Here is a 24,587-nt window from a genome sequence, read left to right on the forward strand (position 1 = left end):
AGAGAAAATAAACCACAGTATTTACATTAGTACATTACAACAGTGCTTCTTGTGTTCAGATTTCCTCACAAGCTGTAACGGATCCTCACAGTGGGTTTGCTCAACTGAATTTTACAGACACTAAATTTCAAATAAAAAGGAGTAGATCTTTAGGTTGTCCAAAGCCATTGTGGGGGCTGCAAGGTTTAGTCCGGTGAGCTACAGATCGGCCAGAGACGAGTTTTCTCCTACGCAGGTACCTCTGTTGCAGCCGTATGTTTTTAGGGCCTCACTGTAAGTGCCCTGCTGCTTGAAGCGTTTCCCTGCAAGGTGGCAGGGCGCATGGCCATGCTGCACAGCGACGGTGACGACGGACCACCGAGGAAGCCGTGATCCTTGCCTGCACACCACTCCTCTGCTGAAGCGGCTCCCGCCCGCCTGTCATTCTGAACGTGGCGACCACGGACTTTGGAAGCCAGTTCAAGGTTAAGTGAAACCGAGCAACGCTTATAATGTAATGGCCTTCCGACTCCCTGGGGGGTCGCCGTGCGAACCCGTGAGCGCCCGTAAAGCAGCTTCGAGGCTGCTCGCTTCCCAACGGCCACTCCGGCCCGCTCCCCCAGGACCGACAGGGGCAGCTGACGCCCTCCCAACGCCCCTCCTCGGCCCTGGCACCCCGCGAGAGCAGGGCCGAGGGCCGCAGCCGGTTCCGGGCACGAGGCCTTGCCACAGGCCTCGCACCTTGAGGTGGCCGCCGCTGCCCCGCCGTCGGGCTCCCAGTGTGGCAGGGCGAGGGGCAGCTCCAGGGGCTGGCGGTAGCCGCAGGCCCAGGAGCGCAGGGGTCGGCACAGCGCGAAGCCAGCACGTCTGCCATTTCCCCTGGCCCTCGGCGCTGCCGGGCGGGAGCGAGGGCGGGCGGAGGAGGCGGAGAAGGAGGAGGAGAAGGGAGGGGAAAAGGAGGTGGCCGAGCCGGAGTGAACTGAGCCGTTCAGCTGCCACCACTCACACATCGCCTGCTGCCGCAGCCGCTCTGCTCGTGGACCCCGGGCGAGAGGGAAGGCGAGGGAAAGCCAGGAGCGGGAGAGGAGGCAGAAGACCGCTAGCAGGGGAAGGAAGACAGAGAGGAGGGGAGCGCAGAGAGAGGGAGAAGGAGCCCTCCTCTCCGCGGAGAGACGACTTCCCATATAGCTGGGGACAGAGGGAGAAGCTGGCGCTCAGAAACTGTGAGGGAAGCTTTCCAAGCAAGTTACTTAATCCCCGCAGAGCGGCGGGAGGAGGGGACAGCAGCAATCACCGATTATAACCATTATTCACAACCCCTCATCATTTAACCCCTGGGCGGTTCAATGCACTACTCCAAGCTCTTCCTAGTTTCCTCCTCGGGGTAACTTCGGAGGACGCGCCGCCGGTGCCGCCCGGAGGTCAGCAGAAGAGCCTCGGAAGAAGGAAGGAGAAGTTTTGTGGGGGTTGCGTGCGGAGGAGGAGAAGATGGGCTGGAAGCGCCGCTGCTGCTGGGGAGGTGGAGGCGGCGGGGACCTTCTCTGCCGGCTCACCCTGGTGCTGGGGTTCCTGCTGCCCGCCTGCAGGACGCGTCTGTACACCAACCACTGGGCTGTTCGGATAGCTGGGGGGCTCCCGGAGGCCAACAGGATAGCTAGCAAATACGGATACGTCAATATAGGACAGGTAACGCTCCTTACAACTACTTCGGAGCAGGCGCCAGCGGCGGGGCCGAAGGGCGGGCGGGCAGGCAGGGTCCGCTGCCGCTCGCGCACGGGCAAGGGACGGGCAGTTCCGCGGCCGCCGCGCGACCTCGGCCCAGCCGCGGGCCCCGGCACTGTCCCCGCCTCCCGCTGCGGAGGTGATGCGCGGGGGCAGGTACACCAGGGGCGCGCCAGAGGAGTCGCGGTCGCGGCGCCCCCAGCGCGGCCAGGTGCGGAGCGGGGCGCGCGCCGCGGAGCCGCCCGCGGGCCAGGGTGAGGGCGCGGTGGGGCCCGTCTGGGTCTTCGCCGCGATGTTGCCTCCGCCGCGGGTGAACTTTGCTCTCTGGCTGAGCACTGTCCTGCCCCCTTTGCAAAGAAAAGAACGCCGGTACAAGAGGAGCTCGCCCTGCAGCGAGCCACCGTCTCCCCAGCGGCCAGGACGTGGCAGCTGCGGCCACCGGCCCGCAGAGGGGGGCGGCCCGACCCCCCTTCTGACAGGACGTGCGGGGGGGAATTGGTGACAGGGGCGGTCCCTTTGCCTCGGGGTGGCCCCGGAGCCTCTGTGCGGCGGCCGGGGACGCGGGACTGCCGCGGGGTTGCCCCGGGGAGGGAGCCATACCGCCCGCCGCCGGGGCCAAAGCAGCCGTCCAGTAGACCACTCGCTTTCCGCCGGGTGTGGTGGATGCACGGGGGGGGGGAGAAGTCAGCCTCGGGGTACCAGCACTCCAGGCTGAGCTTCCTGGGCCCGCGGCAGCCGGCCCGTTGGGCAGCACCTGGGCTCTGCAGAGTCCGCAGATGTTTCGCTTGAAAACACCTGGACTGGATAGATCGAGAAATTACCCCGTGAGAAAATTCTTGGATCCAGCCAGGTCCGGGAACTGCAAGTGAGGAAACACCTGGTTTTTCCTGGATCCCATCAGTCTGAAAAATCCCCTCCCCACTGCAGCTAGGCACAGTTGCCGCTTGAAATGTCCTAAGATCACTTTTTCTGACAGAGTTTCTGCCAAGTATCCTAAGATTTCCTGGCAGTTATTCTCAAAATATGACTTGCATATGTAGGATTTATCGAGGTGAACATGTGAAAAATAAACAATTGCTTTGCATGCTTGGCTGCGAACATCCAAGCACAGGCTTTCTAACAGTAGTTTATACTACATGAATTGAAGGTTTAGAAATGAGCATTTACAGGTACAGCAGGCTTCATCATATATGAGATTCACAAAAATGCAGCTGCGTTTACACAACAGGCTTTTTACATCAACTGGATCAAAGTGAGACCTGATTATTATTTGTGTTGTAAAATGAGTTCCCCATGTACTGCATCATTGACTTCAAAGTTTGAAGTATGCATCTCTACCGTTCCCAGTCATTGCAAGCCTGGATAAAGCAGCTGTGCAGTTTATTAAGGTAAATAATTTGCATGAGAAAAGCTGAAAAATGGCACTGAAGTAGCACAAAACAGGGTATGTAAAGATGCAGTTACTTAGAAGAACTGAGTACCAACTTCTCTCTTAGAGCACTTGGGCAGGTTGGTAGTGTTATTCCAAGTTGGAGGCACAGAAATTCAGGAGGAAGCTTTCATATCAAAATTGAATCCCCACCTTGAATCTGCCATTTATAAATCCAGATATAAAGTCTTTCTTTTTTTGTTTTATGAACACCTTTTGCCCAAGGTGTTTCTCTGTATTGCTGTCTGGGCCTTTATAGTGCCAAAATAAACAACAGTCAGTTAGAGGATATGCTGCATCTCTTTTGGTCAGGCCAGCTGGGCAAGCCTGGTTTTTTATACCTTGCACATCCAAACCTCATGTGGAATTACGAAAAGAATGGAGCAAGGCACTATTGCTTCTTCTATGTCACTGAAAGTGCTGTGTATACACCTATATTAATAAGAGATACATTGCTGATCAGGTGTATAGATGGGAGACTATACACCTGATGGGAGACTATAAATAATGAAAAAAATGGAAAATGCATTACTGAGTATACAGATAAAAAGAGTGTATGTGAAGGGAGCCAATACCGTTACTTAGGTACGCAGATATGGAAAGTTAAAGTAGAAGACGAATGTAAGAATGTTAAATGATGGGTGTATGAGAAAGAAAACTTCAGTAGTGATATAAACTAGACTGGTGGGTGATTCCTTATCTTCTGGTTATAACCAGCCTTTAAGAACAAGAAGCAGGCAGTGGGTATATGTGAAGAAATTCCTCAGAACTTGCTGTTGTATGTGTTTTGGGTTAGACTAACTTGGTGCTATATGTTATTGTACCGTGCCAGCATAGAGCTCAGCACTCACAGCTACATGCCCTAAAAAGTGTTGTGCATTTGCACAAGGTGTTTATGCAGAGCTTCCTTTCATGGGTATCTTTTTACAGTGGCCAGTGTTAAGTTTCTGATCATTTCTCGCAAAATCATCTCCAAGTAGTATTTGTGTGATAGCGTGTTTGCTAGTATGTTGGTGGTCCAATGTCTGTCCTTTTATTCCCAGCTAGTGCTTATTCATCTTTTCTCAGAGTGATGTGGACGCTAGATAGAATTCAGAGTTCATAAAATAATCCAAATGGCTGTGGTCTGACCATACTTAGTTTAACATGTAAATACATAGTTCAAAGCTTGTGTAAAATAATTCTATAACCGTATTTCTTGAAAATACAAACAAATGTACATTGTTTTCTGTAAAGCTTACTGATCATTCTTTGTAGACTCTATCAATGAAAATGGATAAAGGGAATAAGGCATTAACTTTTAGAGAAAGGAAGTCAGGAAGGTTCTGGACTGATGAATTATATTTGCCTGTAATGGGCTTTTTTGCATAGATCTGGAAAAGCTGGAAGATATTTGAGGCAGAACAGCAAGTGCAAAAGAGTAAGAATATGGGGCAACAATCTACTGTTTATTACTGAGAGGCAATCATAAGCAATTTAAAAAAATCTCTATTTGGTATAAGATGTTGAAAGACATCCTTTTAGTTGACTGTAGTATAAAAACACTGAAAGAGATAACTAGTAAGCAGAATTTTCTGTTAGATGCAAGACTTCACATGCTTAATGTCTGTATTTTGTAGCAGCTATGGCCAGGCAGTTAAACTTTGGTTTTACAGATAATATGACTTCTAGGTAAGCTAAAAGATTGTAATTAAAGCTGAAAGTGTCAGTAAGAGCTGTTTACTTCTCATAAAAATACACATCCCCAAATCACCTGAAGTAGATGAAAAAAAACCCTAGTGTAATGCATTAAGCATATTTCTTTTTCTTTTCTTTAAAAAAGTTCAATTTGTAAGCTCACCTTTAAGGAGAAAGTGCAAAAAAGCTAAATACAAATCCCACTAGCTGGCCCAAAAAATCAACTCAGTACCTATGACCAAGAAAAATAATGGAATTAAAATATTCAAGGTAAGAGGTAGTAAAACTATGCGTAAAAATGAAATTCAGATAGGTGGATTTGCAAAGTTGCAAGCCAGGGTATTCTGACAACAGCTACTTGTATGATTAGAGCTGAAGGGAATAGTGGAAAACAACGTTTCTGAAGATCTTCTTACCATCCACCCTGTTAATTTTGCATGGGTCGACATGCAAGGTACCATGGAAGAGACAGTTTAGGGTAGGTTAGGGGTAAGATTGGTAAAAGTAGGCAATATTCAGATTGTGTTTGTGGAAAAATGTCTTTGAAAGGTAAGTTAAGTTGATCAGTGGCAACAAGACTGTAGACCCAGAAGGGCAGTGAATCAGAAACACTGGACAACATCCTTTTTCCCAGTTTTTGTTATTTGATGTGTTTGTGGTAACAGGTGAAGTTTAGTTTTCCCTCTTTCTTGGTGCTTGCGAGATTTGGAGAATATACAACTGAGTCTTGGGATTCTGTTTAAGTCCATTTCCATTGCCATAGTGCTGTCAGGAAAGCTACAAAACCTATCTGAATGACTGGACGAGTCCGACAGAAATAAATGTTGAAGGAGACTTTGAGAACACCTGCTGGTGAGCAGTAAAGAACTGCAACTCACAGCTTCTGGTAAGCTGTTGCTCTCAAATTTCTGTGGTCTCCATCTCTTGTTACAGAAATCTGATGCTTTATCTTTTCTTCTTATTGAAAAGAGGAATTTTCCATTAATTTTTAGGGGACACAACACAACAGAGAAAGAATCCTCTTTATGTTTTTCCTGGCTACGTCTTCTGATTCATGTTTCCTGCAAATTGCTCCAATGTACTGCTCATTTATCCTGTATTTCCTTACCATTACCAGTGTGTGAGCTGACGTTCAAATTAACAGGCCTTCATTTAAGGCATATTAAAGGCCTGTCCCATAACTTTAAGCTTGAGTACTTGGTTACTGGTAGTGTCATTTCTGTGGCATAACCACATCTGTATTAAGGACAGTGGAGCAAACACAGTGAAACGTAGTATAAGCTACAAGACAATTGGCCCAAGGTCTCCTATTTTTATTGGGCTTTAGAATAGTACAAATGTGTAATAGGAAGACTTAAATGCGTAGAATTGACTTTTTTTCTTTCCTCCTCTCGCAACCCCCCCCCCCCCCATATATTGCAGCCATTTCTGGTCTTCCCTTAAAGTGCAATCAGTAGTTTCTGTAGCAAGCAAATCCTTGCCTGTAAAAAAAAAAAAAAAGCAAAAAAAAAAACACCCCTATTCTTTTTGCGTGGGTCTTTTAAGAAAGTGGTCTGGACTAGCCATCCATCTGGGCCTATGATAAAGTTGTGTAATGCAGAACAGCCAAGGAGTTGTTCAAAGTTGCATGCTGGATGGAGCAGTTTGGGGTATAACACATCCCCCAGCAGCTCCTGGCTGACATATTTTAGCCCTCTATCTTGTAGTGCACTATGCAGACCTTTCTGTTGGAGATAAAATATCTATCACTGATGTTGGGTAATTCTTTTTTCACTGTTGGCAGCTACTGAAGGCTAAACATGAAGTCTGTGAAGCATTTTATACAACTGGCATGAATACTGAAACCGTGTTGATAGTTTGGAGATTCTCTACTATACAGTGAAAGAAGAAAGCCCTCTTTTGATATAGCCATGAAAATTAAGGCGTACTGATACATCATGCTGATTCCCATGAATTTTCTCAGTTCTTGTAAACACAGCTTCTCACTGGATATAGATTCCTGGTTTGGTGCTGAAATATTCTCAGAGAACTAGAGAAAGGAGCACCAGCTTATAAAGTTAATGACTTGTGAAGCATCTGAGAAGCTGGGAATCCTACTCTGGGCTTCAGTGATAAAGGCTTTTGTCCCCTTGGATTTATCAATGTATGCTTTTTTTCCTGCAATTCTTTGTTTATATAGGTAAAAGAGGAGGAGCTCCAGTAACTGACTGGACATATGAGTTCATTTTAATATGAAATGTGCAGCTTCAAAATGAGTTTTTTTAGGTCTGTGCTCTTCTAGAAAGTGGTGCCTCATCAGTTTCAGGTTGCTGTCATCAGATGCCAGGAGTTTCTTATTCAGGCAAGGGATTTTCCTTGAAGGTGCAAGAGAGCAGGAGGAGCAAACAGCTGATACCCCAAAGGTGATGGAAGAGATAAAGGTATCTTATCTGTGGCTTCAACAATCAAGAGAAATGCAGCATGAGTTAGTATAGGAATAAACTTTAGATCTTTCTATTATTTTTTCTTTCTTAATACTAGGCAGGGTTTGAGGATCATGGAATCATATAACTGTTTGGGTTGGAAGGGACCTTCAGAGGTCATCTAGTCTAACCCCCCCTGCAATGAGCAGAGGTATCTTCAACTAGATCAGGTTACCCAGAACCACATCCAGTCTGGTCTCGAATGTCTTCAGGGGTGACACACATGTCTCCTGATTGTATTCTTCCAGTAATTTTTCTCATCTCCTCCAGGCTAGTGGCCTACTCCCCACCCTTGGCAAATGATAGGCTACCCTTTCCCTCAAATTTTCTTCCTGCAAGGAATATACACTCTTTGCCAAAAGACACCTAAGTGTGCTGAGTTTGAGGTGTGGCCCAGGAGTTACTGTTAGATATACAGATGTGGTTTTTTAGGTAACGTAAATGTGTGATTTGACAAAAGGTGTTTTGGTTTTGGGGGCTGTTTTTTTTTTTCCCCTGTTTGCTTGGTTTTTTTTATTTATTTGTTTTCAGTTGTGGGTTTACAGATTTAAAGCCAGCAGTCACACAAAGAGGTAATAAATACTGCCTCATTTCAAACCTGAGTCCCAGAGATGGCACGGAGAAGATGTTACGTAACAAGATCAATGGATCAGAAAGAATGGGAAGAATGCCTGTTTTCCATTTTCCAGATCTGTTCCTGATGGGAAGTGAAAGGAAATTTTGCAAAATAAGTTTTTGAAATTGGAAGACTAGAAAAAAGTTTAGTTAAGAGGAAAGGGAGTTTAAGATAAAGAGCCTAACACTAAGTTGTTGTCCTCGGCAAACGAAAGAGTTTGCTACCGTGATCTCCACTACATGGATGACTCAAAAAAGCAGCATGATAGGTCTTTTGTCTGCGAAATTCACCTACCCCAGAATAAGAATATAGATAGCTAATAGATGAGACATGCCCCCTAAGCACCTGTGTGTTCACAGTACTGGAACAGAATATACTTTTACTAAAATTTAATATCTGGGATGAGCTTAATGAAGCCCTGAGTATTAAACTTGCAATTACTAGGAGTATGGCATTAAAAGAATCAAAGCTAGGTTTACTCAAAGCAGTATGCACATGCAGATGTAGTTAGGCTGCACAGAAACACCAAGGAAAATTGAATTTTCTCTTATTCATGGCAGAAAGGCGAACATTTAGGGACTGGTAGAGAATAACCACCAGGTAGAAAGGTCTTTGAAAAATGCAAGTACTGAAATAACATTCTTGCAAATGGTTGCATGCCACAAAAAAACAGAAAACCATCATGTATTGGAGAGTACAAAGGGTATGCCATGGTTAATTGCTTCATCCTTAGCTGTAGTTCTCTTGTCTGTGTGATTAAAAAGGAGAGGGAGGAGAGAGAGAAAGCAGAGTTTGCTACTACTGAATGTGAGCTTTCACTGGGAGTTGGATGAAGAAAAGGATGTGCCAGATGGGTTCTGGTGATAGAGGCAGTCTAATGGTCTTTATATGTTACAAAATGAGGGAAGATGAGAATCTTGTTTAACAGCAATACTAGTCAATCTAGAAATTATGTGATGATTTTTTATTTAAAGCCTTTAGGCAAGCATACACTAAATTATACTTCTAAGAATAACAATTAGTTGCAAGCCAAATTTAGAAATGACGATGTTTGTGGGAACTGCTCCTCTCAAACAAAGTACATAAAGAAGTTGACAGACCAGATTAAAATGGAAGAACCAGAAATCTGAAAATACACAGAGTTAAATCAATAGTACATGATACCTCTGGTATGGCATGACCTCTGCTGACAGTGGCTGGTGGTTGTAGGAATGAAGGGCAGGGGGCTACATCTCTACAGATAAATTTGTTCATCGCAGTGCCCTTGAGGAGGATCATCTGTGCCCACATCTTTCCTGGCAGATACTTAACTAGTTTTCAAAGATCTTCAGTAAGGAAGCTCTATGGTGCCACGGTTGATCCTAGTGGCTCATCATCCTCTTTGCCCTTGTGAAGTCTAAGCTGTATCTGTCTTCCTTCAGTTAGCTTGTGTTTTTTGTTTCTTTATGAACATAAATAGAGGCATCAGAAAAGATGTCTTCCTGCTGCCTGCTTCCGTCTTTTTTCATCCAAGCCCAATCCTTTCCCTTGTTTTACATAGGTCAGGCTTTGACTTAGTTCAGCTTGTGATCTGTGGTTCACGAATATATTCTGCCAAATTCCTAGCCCGTTGTTCTCCAGCATGAATTTATCCAGTAGATTATTGTGATTACTTTGCACATGCTTTTTGCTGAATCTTGCCTGTTTTTCCAGACCTTGTTTTACAGTTTCAGTTTCTTTTGAATTCTGTTTCTGCCTCCCAGCATGCTTGGAGATCCCCTTGTCTTCTTCATGTATGTTATGTTTAATAGGTGTCTTTCCTATGCCAGTATCCAGGTCCCTAGCTGAAGTATTGACCAAAAAAGTTGCAATGTTACGTAGTTTTGACCTACTATTCCATAGTTTAATTTTGTGCCTTCAGGAATTTGAAGAGGACTGTTAAGTAGAGCTTGAAGATAGATACAGTTTTTAATTTGCAAAGGATCAGCTCAAAATGAATGCAAAAATTTCAAGGATATTAGGTTAGTCTGGATCATAAGTGATTGCTATTATATACCTTAAGTCGTTCATAAGATGTTTTTTTTACCCCAGTTTTAAACAAGTCTAAAAATAGCCAGTTTTAAAAGTGGTTTTGTTATGTGTTCTCAGTCTGGAAAAATTGCGTTTGTTGTTGCTTTTTTTTTTTTTCCCACTTACTTCCAATTTGCAGATTTAATTTAGTCATGGTGAGTATATATCTATTCTTGTGCTTAAGTGGCTTATCTGTTTCTCCAGCATGTTTGCAGGGGGAGCCAGCCTTCACTTTTGCTTCTGTATCTTCTAGTCTCCTGTTAGAAGATAGGCTTACAATTCCCATGGTCATCTCAGTTGCTGTGTTTTGATTGACATCTGTTTGCCTTGCCTATATACAACTTCCCAACAGCTTTATACAGTGCAGTAATTCTCTAGACTTGTCAGACAAGATATTTCCAGTATTGTATTTACATGTTTTGCAGCTGTGTTCTTTAGTTCTGTGATTGACCCGTGTATCTTTCTCTTCCTTTCCAAAAGATAAATTGTAAAATAACAAAGTGAGGAGGTATGTATGTCAGCTATGGATGTGCATAAATCATATTGTCCCTAGTGAAGAACTATGGTGCTCTTTGTCACCTGCCAGACACAAGGGTAAATACAATCAAACAAAATCCTGCTTGCCAAACATACATAGCTTAAGGCAGTAAGTGATTATTTGGCAACATGGTGGACCCAATTTGATTGATCTTTGCAGAATAAAAAACTCTTGGAATGGAACATTGGCAAGTCCAAGAGAGTATCGGAGCTACAGTGAAATCCTGCCAGAACAGCTTGTTGTGGAAATTCTTGTGGATCACATGACAGTGTATGATGGAGATGAGACTGTAAAAGGCAGATTAGTCGGACATGATCAATGGATTATATAGTTTAAATAACTTGGGAAAGAAAAAGATTCTCAGTACAGACTTCTCCATGTAGAAGGAGAAGATCTGCTCCCAGGGAAGTGGCATGCTTCCAGATGTGGGATAGACATCACAATCACAAAGGGCCATGGTTTTCATCTTTTTTGTAATTTTTCTGTGGCAGCAGGGAATAGTTGTCATTTATGTTTTGTTTTCTAGGGCCAAACTGGAGTTATAGAGATGGTACAAATCACAGTTAAAACCTTTGCTGCATTCCCTTATTAATTTGTGTTCAAACTGGAATAAAACAACTGGGTTTTGCGTAAGAGTGCTTAGTGGGCAGTGAAGGTGTTACTGAATAGTGCTGTGTGGCTGAAATTCAAGCCTAGAATTAAAAAATGTTCTCCTTTTTTAAAATATTTAGCTTGATCAGCGGTAGCATATCACCTTCCCTCTGAATAAATCTAGAGAACATTGTTTTCTTTTATTGAGCTTTTCTTTGCAGAGCGTATTAACACAGTAACCTGATGTCTTGAAAATAAACACAAAGTAAAATGTGTGCTGTGTTGCACCTCGAAGGCTGGTAGTATGACCTTTAGGGCATAGAGAATTAGTTTCTGTAACATTTTTGCTCACGTGAATAGCCTTTATTCAGAATGACCCATAAGGATGCAAAGGTCATTCTGGGTCATCTAGCCTGACTGCCTGCCGGTATGCCAGTGGTGTTAAGTTACTGTCTGTGGGAGAGAATGAACAAAACAAGCATCTGATGCTTCTCCCTAGCATTCCCTTCAGCTCTTTTCAGCTCAGGAGACTGCTTGAACTGGATATGGCTTCCGCATACCTAGAAATTCTTGATTTTTTTTTTTTGTCCAGACACTTGTCCAACCTTTTAAATAAAAGTAAACTTCAGCATCCAAATATTCTTTGCCAAGGATTTTAAAAGCTTGCCACTTAACTGCATGAAGAACCACCTCTCTTCTGCTTCTTACTTACTAGTTTCTTTTGATGGCTGCAGAAAGAGATGATGAAGATTGATTCCTGCACACTCTTATGCCATAGATGATTTTTTAGATTTCTGGTATTTTCCTCTAAATTGTATCGTATCTAGACTGAAGAGTCTTAACTTAGCTATTCCCCATTCAGAGGGTGTACCATATATTTGTCCATTCTTCTTCTCAATTTGGAAACTTTTCCAGCTCTGTTATGTCTTCTTTGAATAGAAGGGAATCGAACTGCGCACAGTACTTAAATTGTGGCAAAGCTTTGGATTATTCTTACAGTGCCATTTTCTCTGCTTTATTATCCGTACTCCTGTTGATTATGTCTACCATGCCATTTGCTGTTGGGGCTTCTGCTGAGCTGAATTTCCATGGATTAGTCTGCCATAGCCCCAAGAGCATCACTCGTCAGTGGTCCTGGGCAGCGCGAAACAGTTCATTTTAGTGTGAGGTTGTGTTTGCACATACGTTCATCCACATTTGTCTACATGTGATTTCATTTGACTTTTTATTGTCATCACTGAATTCTGCAGCTGCCTTCTGCAGCTCACACAGGCAGCGGCAGTCTTTACACCCATGATTGATAGCAGTAGCTGACATCTGCACTTCATTGCTCACTTCATTTTCCATGTAAATTTTTTTTGTGAAATAATGTAGGACCCAGAAGAGGTTCTACCATGGACCCCAGCAAAAATCCATGGATGGCAGGGACCTCTGCCCATTATGAGAAGCTAGTTGCTTTTTAATAAACAACTAACTAATTGATCCTAATCTTTGTTTTCAGTCTTTTAATTGATCACTTGCTTCTGCAAAGACCTTATAGAATCATTTAATCAGCTAGGTTGGAAAAGATGTTCAAGATCATCCAACCATTACCCCAGCACTGCCAAGACCACCACTAAACCATGTCACTGAGGACCTCCTTTACACAGTTTTTGAACACTTCAGGTACAGTATTTCCAGCACTTCCCAGGGCAGCCTGTTCCAATGCTCTGATTTCACTCTTTGTGTGAAGAAAGTTTTCCTAATATCCAATCTAAACCTCCCGTCGCAGCCTGAGGCCAGATTTAGTTCCGTCTGTGTCTTCGCCTTTCTAACTTTCTCTCTGGATATCCTAACAACATCCTTGTATTTTTCATGGGCTGACTGTCCCTTCTTCCACAGGTGATAAGTTATCTTTTTATCCTTAAGTTCAAGCAGTATCTTCCTGCTCAGCCAGTCTGCTCTTCCCCGCTCATTTGATTTTTTGGCACATGGCGAACTGCCTCCTCCTGCACCTTGAGGTCATTTCATTCTTGAAGAGTGTCCAGCTTTCCTGGACCCCTTCAGTAATGTTCCCCAAGGAGCTCTGCTGGCCAGCATCCTAAACAGGCCCAAGTCAGCCCTCCGGAAGTCTAAGGTGAAGGTTTTGCTGACCTTCTTCCTGACTTCTCCAATGACTGAAAATTCAGTCATTTTGTGATCGCTTTGCCCAAGACAGCTGCCAACCATCACATCACCCGCCAGTCCTTCTCTGTTTGCAAACAGCAGATCTAGCCAGGCATCTCCCCTGGTTGGCTCACTAACCAACTGGGTTAGGAAGTATCTTCAACACCCTCCAGGAACCTCCTGGATTGTTTCTTCTCTGCTGTGTTGTGCTTCTAGCAGACATCTGATAGCTTGAAGTCGCCTATGAGAACAACGGGAAGTGATCGCGAAACTTTTCCCGGTTGTTTGAAGAGCACTTACTTCATCCTGGCTGTGTGGTCTATAACAGACTTCCTCAGTTGGCCTTCCCCCTGATCTTCACCCACAGATGTTCAGCCTTCTCTCTTACAACACTGAGTTCAAAGCAGTTGATGCATTCCTTGACATACAATGCAACCCCATCACCTCTTTTTTTTTTGCCTATCCCTTCTGAGGAGCCTATACCATCCATGTTTCTCTGATGGCAGTCATGTCATGATTTCTTTCTTATTGCTGCACAATAGCTTCCAGCTCCTCCTGTTTATTGCCCATGCTGTGGGCATTGGCATATATGCATTTAAGTTGCCAGTGGATCTGGACTCCCAACAGCAGCATCCTACCCCATTAGCTCAGTCTGGTGTTATCCCCTTCAAACCTAGTTTAAAGCCCTCTCTATAGGGCCTGCTAGCTCCTGGGCTAGAATCCTTTTCCCCCTTTCTACCATGTCTTCTTAAATTCTTCAGAGCTTTTGGTGAAGGATATTGTCAAAAGCCTTTTGGAAATCCAACCAGAGTATATCTATCTATGCATCTTTACCTATATGCTTGACCTTTTCACAGAGCACTGATACATTTGTAAGGCAGATTTTTCCTCATTTAACTATTTCCAAAGAAGTAATTTTTTTTTCTTTCAAGTGTCCATTAATTATCTTAGTTCCTACTCATTTGCCTAGTAGTGACTTGCAAGTTCACAGTACTTCAGATCTCCATTTAGAAACTGACTTCGCATTTGTCACTCAGTTGTCCTCAAATGTGAAAATGTTTTTTTAAGTAAGAGATTTCATGCCACTGTTCCTGTTGCTTTCAGTTACTGTAATTTCTGCGTGCTTTAACTATTTCATCCATATTCCTTCCACACTCTGCAGAATATTTGTATTTCACATATCCTATCTCTAATAACCCATCTGAGCTGAAGTGAAGCAAACAAATCAGTCACATGCTAAACTCAAAAAAAAATTTGATGCTTCATGAGTATTCTGGGGTCCAGTGAGTCAAACATGAATGAAGAGCAGTGGCAGGTCTTTAAGCTGAGAAGTTTCCCTACCCATTGTGGAAATGAGTAACACTGCTTCCCTGCAGGAATGGACTGCAGCATAAAATCTGTGTTCTCTTGAACAGCCAAGCCCTGTCCTGCACAAGGAGCAATAATTTTACCAGTTGGGAGTGGGTACCCCAACTAAACCAAAAAGGTCTTGATAGACCAGATGTCTGCGACAGAACAAGAGCTCCATTATGAACTAGCATGATAGTAGTAACTATGATACTGTTCTCAGTTTTCTTCTTGAAATGTTCCCTTTTGCTCCATTGTAAACCAAATTATTCTCTTCCTTGGATTGAAAGCACAACATTAGTAGTATTTTATTTACACCTGTTTGAGGTACAAGATCATTTCCAGAGAGGACATGTATGACAATTATCTGGGTTTCCCTTGACAGTCTCAACATATGCCTATCTCTGCATTACTGTCATTGCTCCTTTCTGCCTATTGGATCGAGCAGTACATTTGCTTCAGCTCACAGAAGTTTAAATATCCATTGTCAGTGAACAGACTCCTCCTGATAATTCTTAGGCTACTGCATGATGATTGTGGCCAACTGACATATCTCAAAGCTGTTGCCTGGAAAAACTGATAACTGGAATTAAACAGGGTTGCTGAGCCTTACTTTCTAAAAGAGTTAACTGTGCTGTGACCGAAAGGGGCTCTGGACTGTGTTGGTGTCACAGGTCTTATCAATAAATGGTTCTACCGTTGCAACAGACAGCTTTTTTAGACGCTTTCTTGTAGATAAATACCATTCCCATCTTATGAAATCTGAATAATTTCCATTTCTTTTCTGACAACTGCAAATATTAATCTGACACACCTAACTGCACAGTGAGAAATTCTAGTGGTGGCTGGAATCTGTGTGGATTTCCTGATGTTTCTGATCTTGTAGGACTCATTTGACATGATAACATATTTCAAAATGGAAATCCAAATCTGTTTATCCATTGGGTTTATCCAATTCAGTGCTGCCATTTTAAGTGACTGTCTCTTCCCTAATTGAGTGTTTTGGAATTATATATATAATAGTGGTATATTAAACAAATATTCAGTAGACATATTTCTCCTTGTGTAAGAAAAATCTACTTTCAGATGCACAGTTAAGCATTTCCTCAGCCTTTAGGTTGTAAGATTTTGTTCTCCAAACAAGTAGGCTGCCAAGGAATGTTCTTTGAAAGCGTGAAATGGACAGTGAAAGCTGTGACCTGTATTTCATTGGTTTTAGTAAATTTAGATACTTAATTATGAATTTAATATCACTTCTCCTTGACTTTTCTCTGTAGTTTGAAGTAATTTAGAAGCTAATCCATGAACTTAGACATTAGGATGCTGACTTAATGTAGACTTCACTGAGGTCTGGATTAAAAAAAGATTTTTTCTTCATTATGTGCTTATTGCAGCTTCTACTACTACACTATTGCAGCTCTCACTTCTACAGCAGAAGATCCCACTGATGCTAGTGAAAGCTGAACTGAAACTTAATCACTCTTCTGGCACTGTGGAAGTTGGTACAGCAGGAGAGATATGCATATTTCTTACTTTGTATGTCTTTTTTTTTTTTTTTTGCTGTTGTTGTGATTGCAGGTAGCTGCTGTAAGTGGAATAGTATACAACTATGCTAGAATAACTGTCATTTGGTGTGCTGTAATATATATATATTTTATCCCCACAAAACATTAGTTACATTAGTTATAAAGTTTTCTGTCTTACTAGGTTTGAATGCTACAATATGCAGTAATTTTGGGGATTTTTTTTGTCATGTTTGCTTATTTACTTGCTTTTTCTTTTCAGTATCTTTAGATACTGACAAAGACACATTTTTTTTCCTGTTCATAACTGTCAAGCTTAGGAAACTGTTAAGTTCCTCCTCAGAAACTGTTACTCATACAAATAACTGTTGCTCAAGTTGTTTTATCATATCAGTGAGATTACATGTGGGTATGGAGACTGCTTATATAAATAATGGATACTGGCAAAACTTATTTTTACACAAAAAAAAGTACAAACTTTTGTACAGCTCAATCATTAACCAAATAAGATAGGTGAATGTATCAGCATCATGCCTGGCTCTGGACAAGTTTTATGCTTCGCTTTAGCGTATTGCAGACTGAAAGATCATTGGACTTTAACACAGTACAAAGTTGAGGGCATATGATCTAAAACACTGTAAAGGAGTGTAGAATTTAGTGCCTGCACACACCACATAGATGAACTTACTCAGTCCTAGGTATTTCCATGAGTCACTTCTTTATTACTCTTCAGCAAATTGTATAAGCAGGGACAGGTGGCCTGGGAAGAGCACAGGGATGTTGTCTGGGAAGCTAGGGACAGACTAGGGAGAATGTGGGCCCTGTCTGAAAGCTTTCAGGAGAACTGGCTACCCTGGATTTGGAGAAGGCTGAGGTTGTTAATGACTTCTTTGCCTCAGTCTTCACTGGTAAGGGATCTGGCCACACCACCCAAGTCTTGGAAGGCAGATGCAGGGACTGTGAGAATGAAGACCCTGGGCCCACTGTAGGAGAGGATCTGGTTCGAGAAAATCTTAAGAAGCTGAATGTGCACAAGTCCGTGGGACCTGATGAGATCCATCCGCGGGTCCTGAAGGAGCTGGCAAATGAAGTTGCTAAGCCACTGGCCATCATATTTGAAAAATCATGGTAGTCAGGTAAAGTTCCTGACAACTGGAAAAGGGAAATATAACGCCCATTTTCAATACAGGGAAAATGGATGAGCTAGGGAACTACAGACCAATCAGTCCCACCTTTGTGCCTGCCAAAATCGTGGAGCAGATTCTCCTGGACGGCACGCTAAGGCACATGAAAATCAACAAGGTGGTTGGTGACAGCCAGCATGGCTTCACTAAGGGGAAATCCTGCCTGACCAATTTGATGGCCTTCTATGATGGGGCTATGGAACTGATGGACAGGGGTAGAGCAGCTGACGTCATCTACCTGGACTTGTACAAAGCATTCGATACTGTCCCACACGACATCCTTGTCTCTAAAATGGAGAGACATCAATTTGATAGGTGAACCACTCGGTGGATAAAGAACTGGCTGGATGGGTGCACACAAAGAGTTGTGGTCAATGGCTCAGTGTCCGGCTGGAGACCAGTAATGGTGGTGTGCCTGAGGGATCGATGTTGGGACTGGTCTTGTTCAACATCTTTGTTGCTGATGTGGACAGTGGGATTGAGTGCGCCCTCAGCAAGTTTGCCGATGACACCAAGGTGTGTGGTTTGGTTGATACCCTGGAGGGAAGGAATGCCATCCAGAGGGACCTTGACACACTTGTGAGGTGGGCTGATGCCAACCTCATGAAGTTTAACCATGACAAGTGCAAGGTCCTACACCTGGGTGGGAGCAATCCCAGGCACAGCTACAGGTTGGGCAGAGAAGAGATTCAGAGCAGCCCTGCGAAGAAGGACTTGGGGGTGTTGGTTGATGAGAAAATGAACATAAGCCGGCTTCAGTGTGCGCTTGCAGCTCAGAAAGCCAACCGTATCCTGGGCTGCATCAAAAGGAGCATGACCAGCAGGTCAAAGGAGGTGATCCTGCCCCTCTACTCTGCTCTCGTGAGACCTCACGTGGAGTATTGTGTGCAGTTCTGGTGTCCTTAACATAAAAAGACATGGAACTGTTGGAACAAGTCCAGAGAAGGGCCACGAGGATGATCAGGGGACTGGAGCACCTCCTGTGTGAAGATAGGCTGAGAAAGTTGGGGCTGTTCAGCCTGGAGAAGAGAAGCTGTGTGGAGACCTCATAGCAGCCTTCCAGTATCTGAAGGGGGCCTATAAGGATGCTGGGGAGGGACTCTTCATTAGGGACTGTAGTGGTAGGACAAGGGGTAACAGGTTAAAACTTAAGCAGGGGAAGTTTAGATTGGATGTAAGGAGGAAATTCTTTCCTGTTACGGTGGTGAGGCCCTGGAATAGGCTGCCCAGGGAGGTTGTGAATGCTTCATCCCTGGCAGTGTTCAAGACCAGGTTGGATGAGGCCTTGGGTGATATGATTTAGTGTGAGGTGTCTCTGCCCATGGCAGGGGGGTTGGAACTAGGTGATCTTAAGATCCTTTCCAACCCTAACTGTTGTATGATTCTATGATTCTATATTGGTGATAGAGGAGGCTTAAATCAAGACTTATGAAAAAGTCAGTTAAATGAAAACGTTGCAATTGCTTTGGCCAATAAGTGTTGAATTCAGTTCTGTAAGACAAAGTGCAGCGTGAAAAGGTTTATTGCTGGCAATGTAAATGTTCACTGGAAACAGTATGACTACTGTAGGTCACTGCATTAGTCATTTTGAATGTTATAAACTCTATTGCTATTAATGTGCTGAAGAGTTTTATATTGATGTTTAAATAAGTGGACAGAGATACAGCAGTATATCTAACTTGGTGCCCAGTTCTTAAATCTTTTACTCATACAAGTAACCCCGTTAGATTTGTTTGCTCCTGATTTATGTCTTTTAAATTCCATTAGCTTTAGTGGAGTTATTTCTGATTTATGGTTTTGTAAATGAGAAGGGACTTGAACCTGACGGGACTGGGTAGATGTTTACAAGTTTCAGGACCGGGATGGTGGTTATTAAATATTTCATGATCGAGATTTGTAAGGAAATGGATATGAATGTTCTTTGCTGTGAAACTTCTCCTGCTGTGGTATGTTAAAAAATAAAACCTATTTTTTAACTACCCTTTATAGCGATGCCCTGATTGACATAGCAGTGTCAGAACTTTGTCAAGCCTTGTTCTTATGCTGTATTATTACATAACAGAGAGTACATATTATAAAGAAACAGTAATCCTTATTGTCCCTAGTAGCAAAAAAAATATGGAATGTGTCAGTTCTGTTTGCTACTTAAAGAAGCATTCAGGATACTGCATGAGTATCCATCCACATTCCTTAGAAATCTACATTTTTTCAGTGATACAACTTGAAATAGGGTTGGAACTCAATAAAATAGTGACAAAAATTTCAGGTGATGCAGTATATCATTTAGGTATTCAAAATTACAGAGTAGTGTGTTGGGGGGTGTGTGTGTATGTGAAGAATTTAGAAAGCAGTGGCAATTTAGTTGACCTCTCCAAATGTTAAAGGTAGTCGTTTCCTATTTGATGGCTTTGTTATGGTGGCTGTTTACTGAAACAAACATTACCATATTGCCTAACAGCTTCTTTGCAGCTACAAACAACATTTGTTATGACTTGAACTTGCAATGTGTGATGACTATGTTGAAGCTGCTTGGAATATTGCAGAGGTTACATTTGCTCCTACAGCAGAAAATAAATACACTTTGTTGTACTCTTTTACTTGCAGAAATAAGGTGGTGACTCATTGGGCTTCACAAAAAGGGGCATAAACTGCCAGTTTATATTGCACTGCTTTTTGTATTAAAAAGTAACAATAGAAAAGATTAATGCAAATGAAGGCGGTCACTGATTTCCTTTTGAGAATCTTCATGAAATGTGTAATGTTACCTTGGAATTGCAAACCCATGGTCAAAGTTTGCTGAGCAACTTTGTGTTGCTTAATTTGATAGGGCCATGAACTTGCCAGTTGCTGCGATGCCCCTTGGACAGTACTCACAATGGCACTGGGGTTGCAGTTATTAATGCCCATCATTCTATCTGAATTGTAACATTTCACATGACAAATGTGGAAATGGCTTCCTTCATCATTTCTCACCAACTCTTCTAGGCTAGTATTTCTGTTGGAAGCCCAAACTTGCACTTCGTACAATAACCTGATGCATGTTCTTGTTTCCAGAGCTGCAACAGAGAAAGGTAGGGACCAGGCTCAGGTTCTGCTTCCATCGTAAGTCATGGAAGGAATATATATTTATTTTAGTCTTCTGTGACTTGTGTTGTATAAAGCATAATTCCTTCCGCTGCTTGTCCATGTAAGACTTGAACATCATTTTCACCTTTATTCAGGCAGCTTTTTGTTGGCTTTGTTTACCTGATGGATATTTTGGGGGTTTATCTTTTTATGATTTGGCTTGAGTGTCCTTTTCCTGAAATTTTATAAGTAGTGTTGTTTGTAATTAAATACAATTGAAGTGTATTTTTAATTTAAATCAGATAACCTCTCCCATCTTTCAGAACACGGTTAGGTAGAAAGATCTTCATTACAGTATCCACAGGATTTAAATGAATATATAATCGAAAAAAGATGCCACAAACCTCTTTGGAAGGATTGTTCATCTTGTATCATAGGGTAGATAAAATTAATAAATCTTACTGTGATTTAGCATGTATTAGACTAAAGCTGTGATAGTTTCAATTTATCGCTAATATCTAAATTATGAGACCTGTTGCCTCTTATGACTTAATGATTTCCCATTCTTGCAAAGATAGCTGTACTAAAACTTAGTAGTGTTACATAAGAAAACATTAATTTTTCTAATGAAGCAGAAGATCTTATGCTGCTATTTGGTTGTTGCCCTTTTTCCCTTCCTTTCCCTCCCCTTCCCTCTTCCCCTTCCCCTTCCCTCTTCCCCTTCCCCTTCCCTATTCTGAAGTATTTTAGAGTAAATCTAACCTATGAAATTAGAATTCTACATTGAAATTTAGATTTTAGCTTGAAATAAATTCTAATTACAGGTTAGTATTGAATCATAGAATCATAGAATAGTTAGGGTTGGAAAGGACCTTAAGATCATCTAGTTCCAACCCCCCTGCCATGGGCAGAGACACCTCACACTCAATCATATCACTCAGGGCCTCATCCAACCTGGTCTTGAACACTGCCAGGGATGGAGCATTCACAACCTCCCTGGGCAGCCTATTCCAGTGCCTCACCACCCTAACAGGAAAGAATTTCCTCCTTATATCCAATCTAAACTTCCCCTGCTTAAGTTTTAACCTGTTACCCCTTGTCCTATAACTACAGTCCCTAGTGAAGAATCCCCAGCATCCCTATAGGCCCCCTTCAGATACTGGAAGGCTGCTATGAGGTCTCCACGCAGCTTTCTCTTCTCCAGCCTGAACAACCCCAACTTTCTCAGCCTATCTTCATACAGGAGGTGCTCCAGACCCCTGATCATCCTTGTGGCCCTCCTCTGGACTTGTTCCAACAGTTCCATGTCTTTTTATGTTGAGGACCCCAGAACTGCACACAATACTCCAAGTGAGGTCTCACAAGAGCAGAGTAGATGGGCAGGATCACCTCCTTCGACCTGCTGGTTATGCTCCTTTTGATGCAGCCCAGGATACGGTTGGCTTTCTGGGCTGCAAGCGCACACTGCCTGCTCATGTTCATTTTCTCATCGACCAACACCCCCAAGTCCTTCTCCGCAGGGCTGCTCTGGATCTCTTCTCTGCCCAACCTGTAGCTGTGCCTGGGATTGCTCCCACCCAGGTGTAGGACCTTGCACTTGTCATGGTTAAACTTCATGAGGTTGGCATCAGCCCACCTCACAAGTGTGTCAAGGTCCCTCTGGATGGCATTCCTTCCCTCCAGCATATCAACCGAGCCACACAGCTTAGTGTCATCAGCAAACTTGCTTTGAGACCTAAGTATGTTTAGATTTTATTCTGGAATGCAGTAGAAAGCCTTGAAAAGAAAACCAATTATAAAAAGAATGTATAGAGATAATCTAAAATTAAATATACCAACTTGTAAAGAATTTCCACTGCAAATTGAAATGTTCTTTTTAATCTGCGTTTTTACTTAGTTTAGCCTGCAGTATTATTTTCTGAGAATTTTGACGCTAACAGATACATAAAAATTCAAGTTCACATTAAAATTTACAAAGTGGCTTTGAAAAAAATCTCAGCTTTCATACCAGATAGAATGAGATCAGAATCATAAGTGACCTCAGGACATAGTTGCTTTTTATTCTACTAACAAAAACACATGAAAAGTTAAAAGACTATCGAGAGTTTATGTTTATTTTATCAGTGACAGAGTCAATGGCTACTTATTTTTAAAGTGAAATACAGCAGAATGTAAGCAATAGCAGTGACGTTTTATTTGAAAGAACATAATGCAGAGCTACTTTATTTTAAAGGCTCATTTATTCATTTTTGACCTTAACTGTTTGAAAAGTCAAACTGTACTTCATAGCTTAAAGGTAAGTGCCCAGACAAAGTTTGTCCATTCAAATAGCTGAAACACAAAGAAAAAAATAAAGAAGTCTGGAATGATATATGTTGATTCACTAATGTGATTTCTCTCCATTATTAATTCAGTAAGTTTTTTCTTCCCATTTAAACAGGAGGAGAGTGAATATCAAAGACAAAGTGGTAAAATGTTAGCATGTTCCTATCATGTAAAGGGATACAAGCCCTATTTATTTCTATGGAAATTGTGAATCTGCTGTAATAGCCATGTGGTTTGATTTGTCTGCCTGTTTTGGGGGTTTGTTTATCTTTCATTTGGAGGTGGTTCAGAAGGGAATACCCTTTTTTTTGGTTGAACTGTCCTGTCCTCCAGGCCAAAGATGTAACAAATTGAACAGGGATTCTTGATTACATCATAGGGGTTTTTCCACCTTGGAGACTCAAAAATATTTCAAGAAGTAGGAGTGCATTAAAGGCAAAGCCTAACTTGTTCAGAGTGCCACTATTTAGGAATGGCAACACCGTACATACATATTAGTTCCCTTTAAAACAAACCTGAAGAGAAAGGAGCGTGAGGGAAGCAAAGATATGAACTGGCAAGTTAGGCTATTCCTACCTTTGGCGCACACAGAGATGTTTTCACAGCTTGGGCTGTTGAATTTCTGTTAGCTCATTTGACTTAAAATAGATCTGAGAACTGGGTTAGTTGAGCATTTGAGCATAGTTGGAATTCAGGCTTTCACGGTAGCCTGGGTTGTATCTGAGGTGACAATCTGTGTTCATACCCACACCACCTTTTCTGCTGTTGCTTCAAATTATTTTGGCTAGTGAAGTTTGGGCACACTAAAAGTGCTCTTTTCTCCCCCACCTGGTAGATATTCCTGTAACGTACAGATTCAGAGCCTCTGTAAAACAAGAGACTAAATGTCTTTATTTTCATCCTTTAGAGTAGTCATAAGAGCAGTATTATCTTGCTATTGCAGTTCAAGAAAAGACTATAGTGTTCAGAGGTGCCAGTGGTTTTGTGTTGGTTTTTTTTTTTTTTTTCTTTTTAATGTTATCTGCCTGTGGTAACCCAAGGAGCTATTTTAACTCTTGCAGGGTAGTGTAGGAGATCAGCCCAACAGGGCACTAGCAGGGAGCTTAAATACTTGCATAGAGGCCTCTTAAGAGTTGGAATAGTTGGGATTTAAGTTTTAGGTATTCTAGGTTGGAATTTTAGGAATAAGGTTCAGAGGTCTTGTGCTGTTTTCTCCTAAATATTTCATAAAGGGATCTTTGTGAGAGCTTCAAAACTTTGGCCAGAACTGAAAGTGGTCCTTCCACTTCACTGCAGTGTGCCATATATGCGTAAACCTTGCTATTATTTCTTGTGAGTGACACAATGGTATGTGAAATTCCACTTTCTGATGACAAAAAAAAACAAACCAAAACCAACCAAACAAAACCCCCAACAAGCCAAAACAAACAATTAAACCCCCCAAAACCAAAAAACCCAACAAACAATAAAGAAAGCTTTTGGTTAGAGGGTATATTTGGGAGAGAAAGAGCCCCCATCTCAGTCTGCAGGTCAGATATTGGAGCAGCTCTGCAACTGTGCTCGTGGTGGTTGCTCCTCTAGCCTCAATGTGATAGAGAATGTCAATGCTGACCAAAGAGTGAAATTTTGGGCAAGATAGCTGGAGGATTAAAAGATGTGGTCACTATTGAAGTATCTTAATGGGGAAAAAAATAAACCACCCCACCCCTCAAAAAACTCTAGTATAGTTTTGCTGCTTGGAAGACAAGTCAACAGCCTCTGCAAGGCCGCCTTGCCCCCAGATGCTGAGATCAGAAACCTGATTTTAAGATGCTTAATACTTCCTAAGTCTGGAGGAGCACAAGAAGGAATGGGAGCAGCAGTATTCTGCAGTATCACTGAATCTTCATCTGTGGATAACAACAGGCCAACAGGGATCAAAATTAAGGGCTGTG

General features: G+C 42.5%; 1 protein-coding gene across 3 annotated transcripts in view; it reads left to right on the forward strand.

The window, feature by feature from the left end:
* Nucleotides 1–855: 855 nt before the first annotated feature.
* The window catches only part of PCSK5 (proprotein convertase subtilisin/kexin type 5), a 260,279-nt gene continuing 236,547 nt past the window's right edge, over nt 856–24,587 (forward strand). The window contains exon 1 of one of the 3 annotated variants that reach the window (XM_062641593.1): nt 856–1,665. In XM_062641593.1, the coding sequence (XP_062497577.1) occupies nt 1,468–1,665 (198 nt within the window). In that variant the 5' untranslated portion in view covers nt 856–1,467. The remainder of the gene's footprint in view (nt 1,666–24,587) is intronic. The other 2 variants (XM_062641602.1, XM_062641612.1) reach the window with 2 other exon arrangements.

This window comes from Pezoporus occidentalis, unplaced genomic scaffold (genome assembly GCF_034315485.1).
Source record: "Pezoporus occidentalis ecotype Australia unplaced genomic scaffold, CSIRO_AGI_Poc_V1 ctg117, whole genome shotgun sequence".
Classification (NCBI taxonomy): domain Eukaryota; kingdom Metazoa; phylum Chordata; class Aves; order Psittaciformes; family Psittacidae; genus Pezoporus; species Pezoporus occidentalis.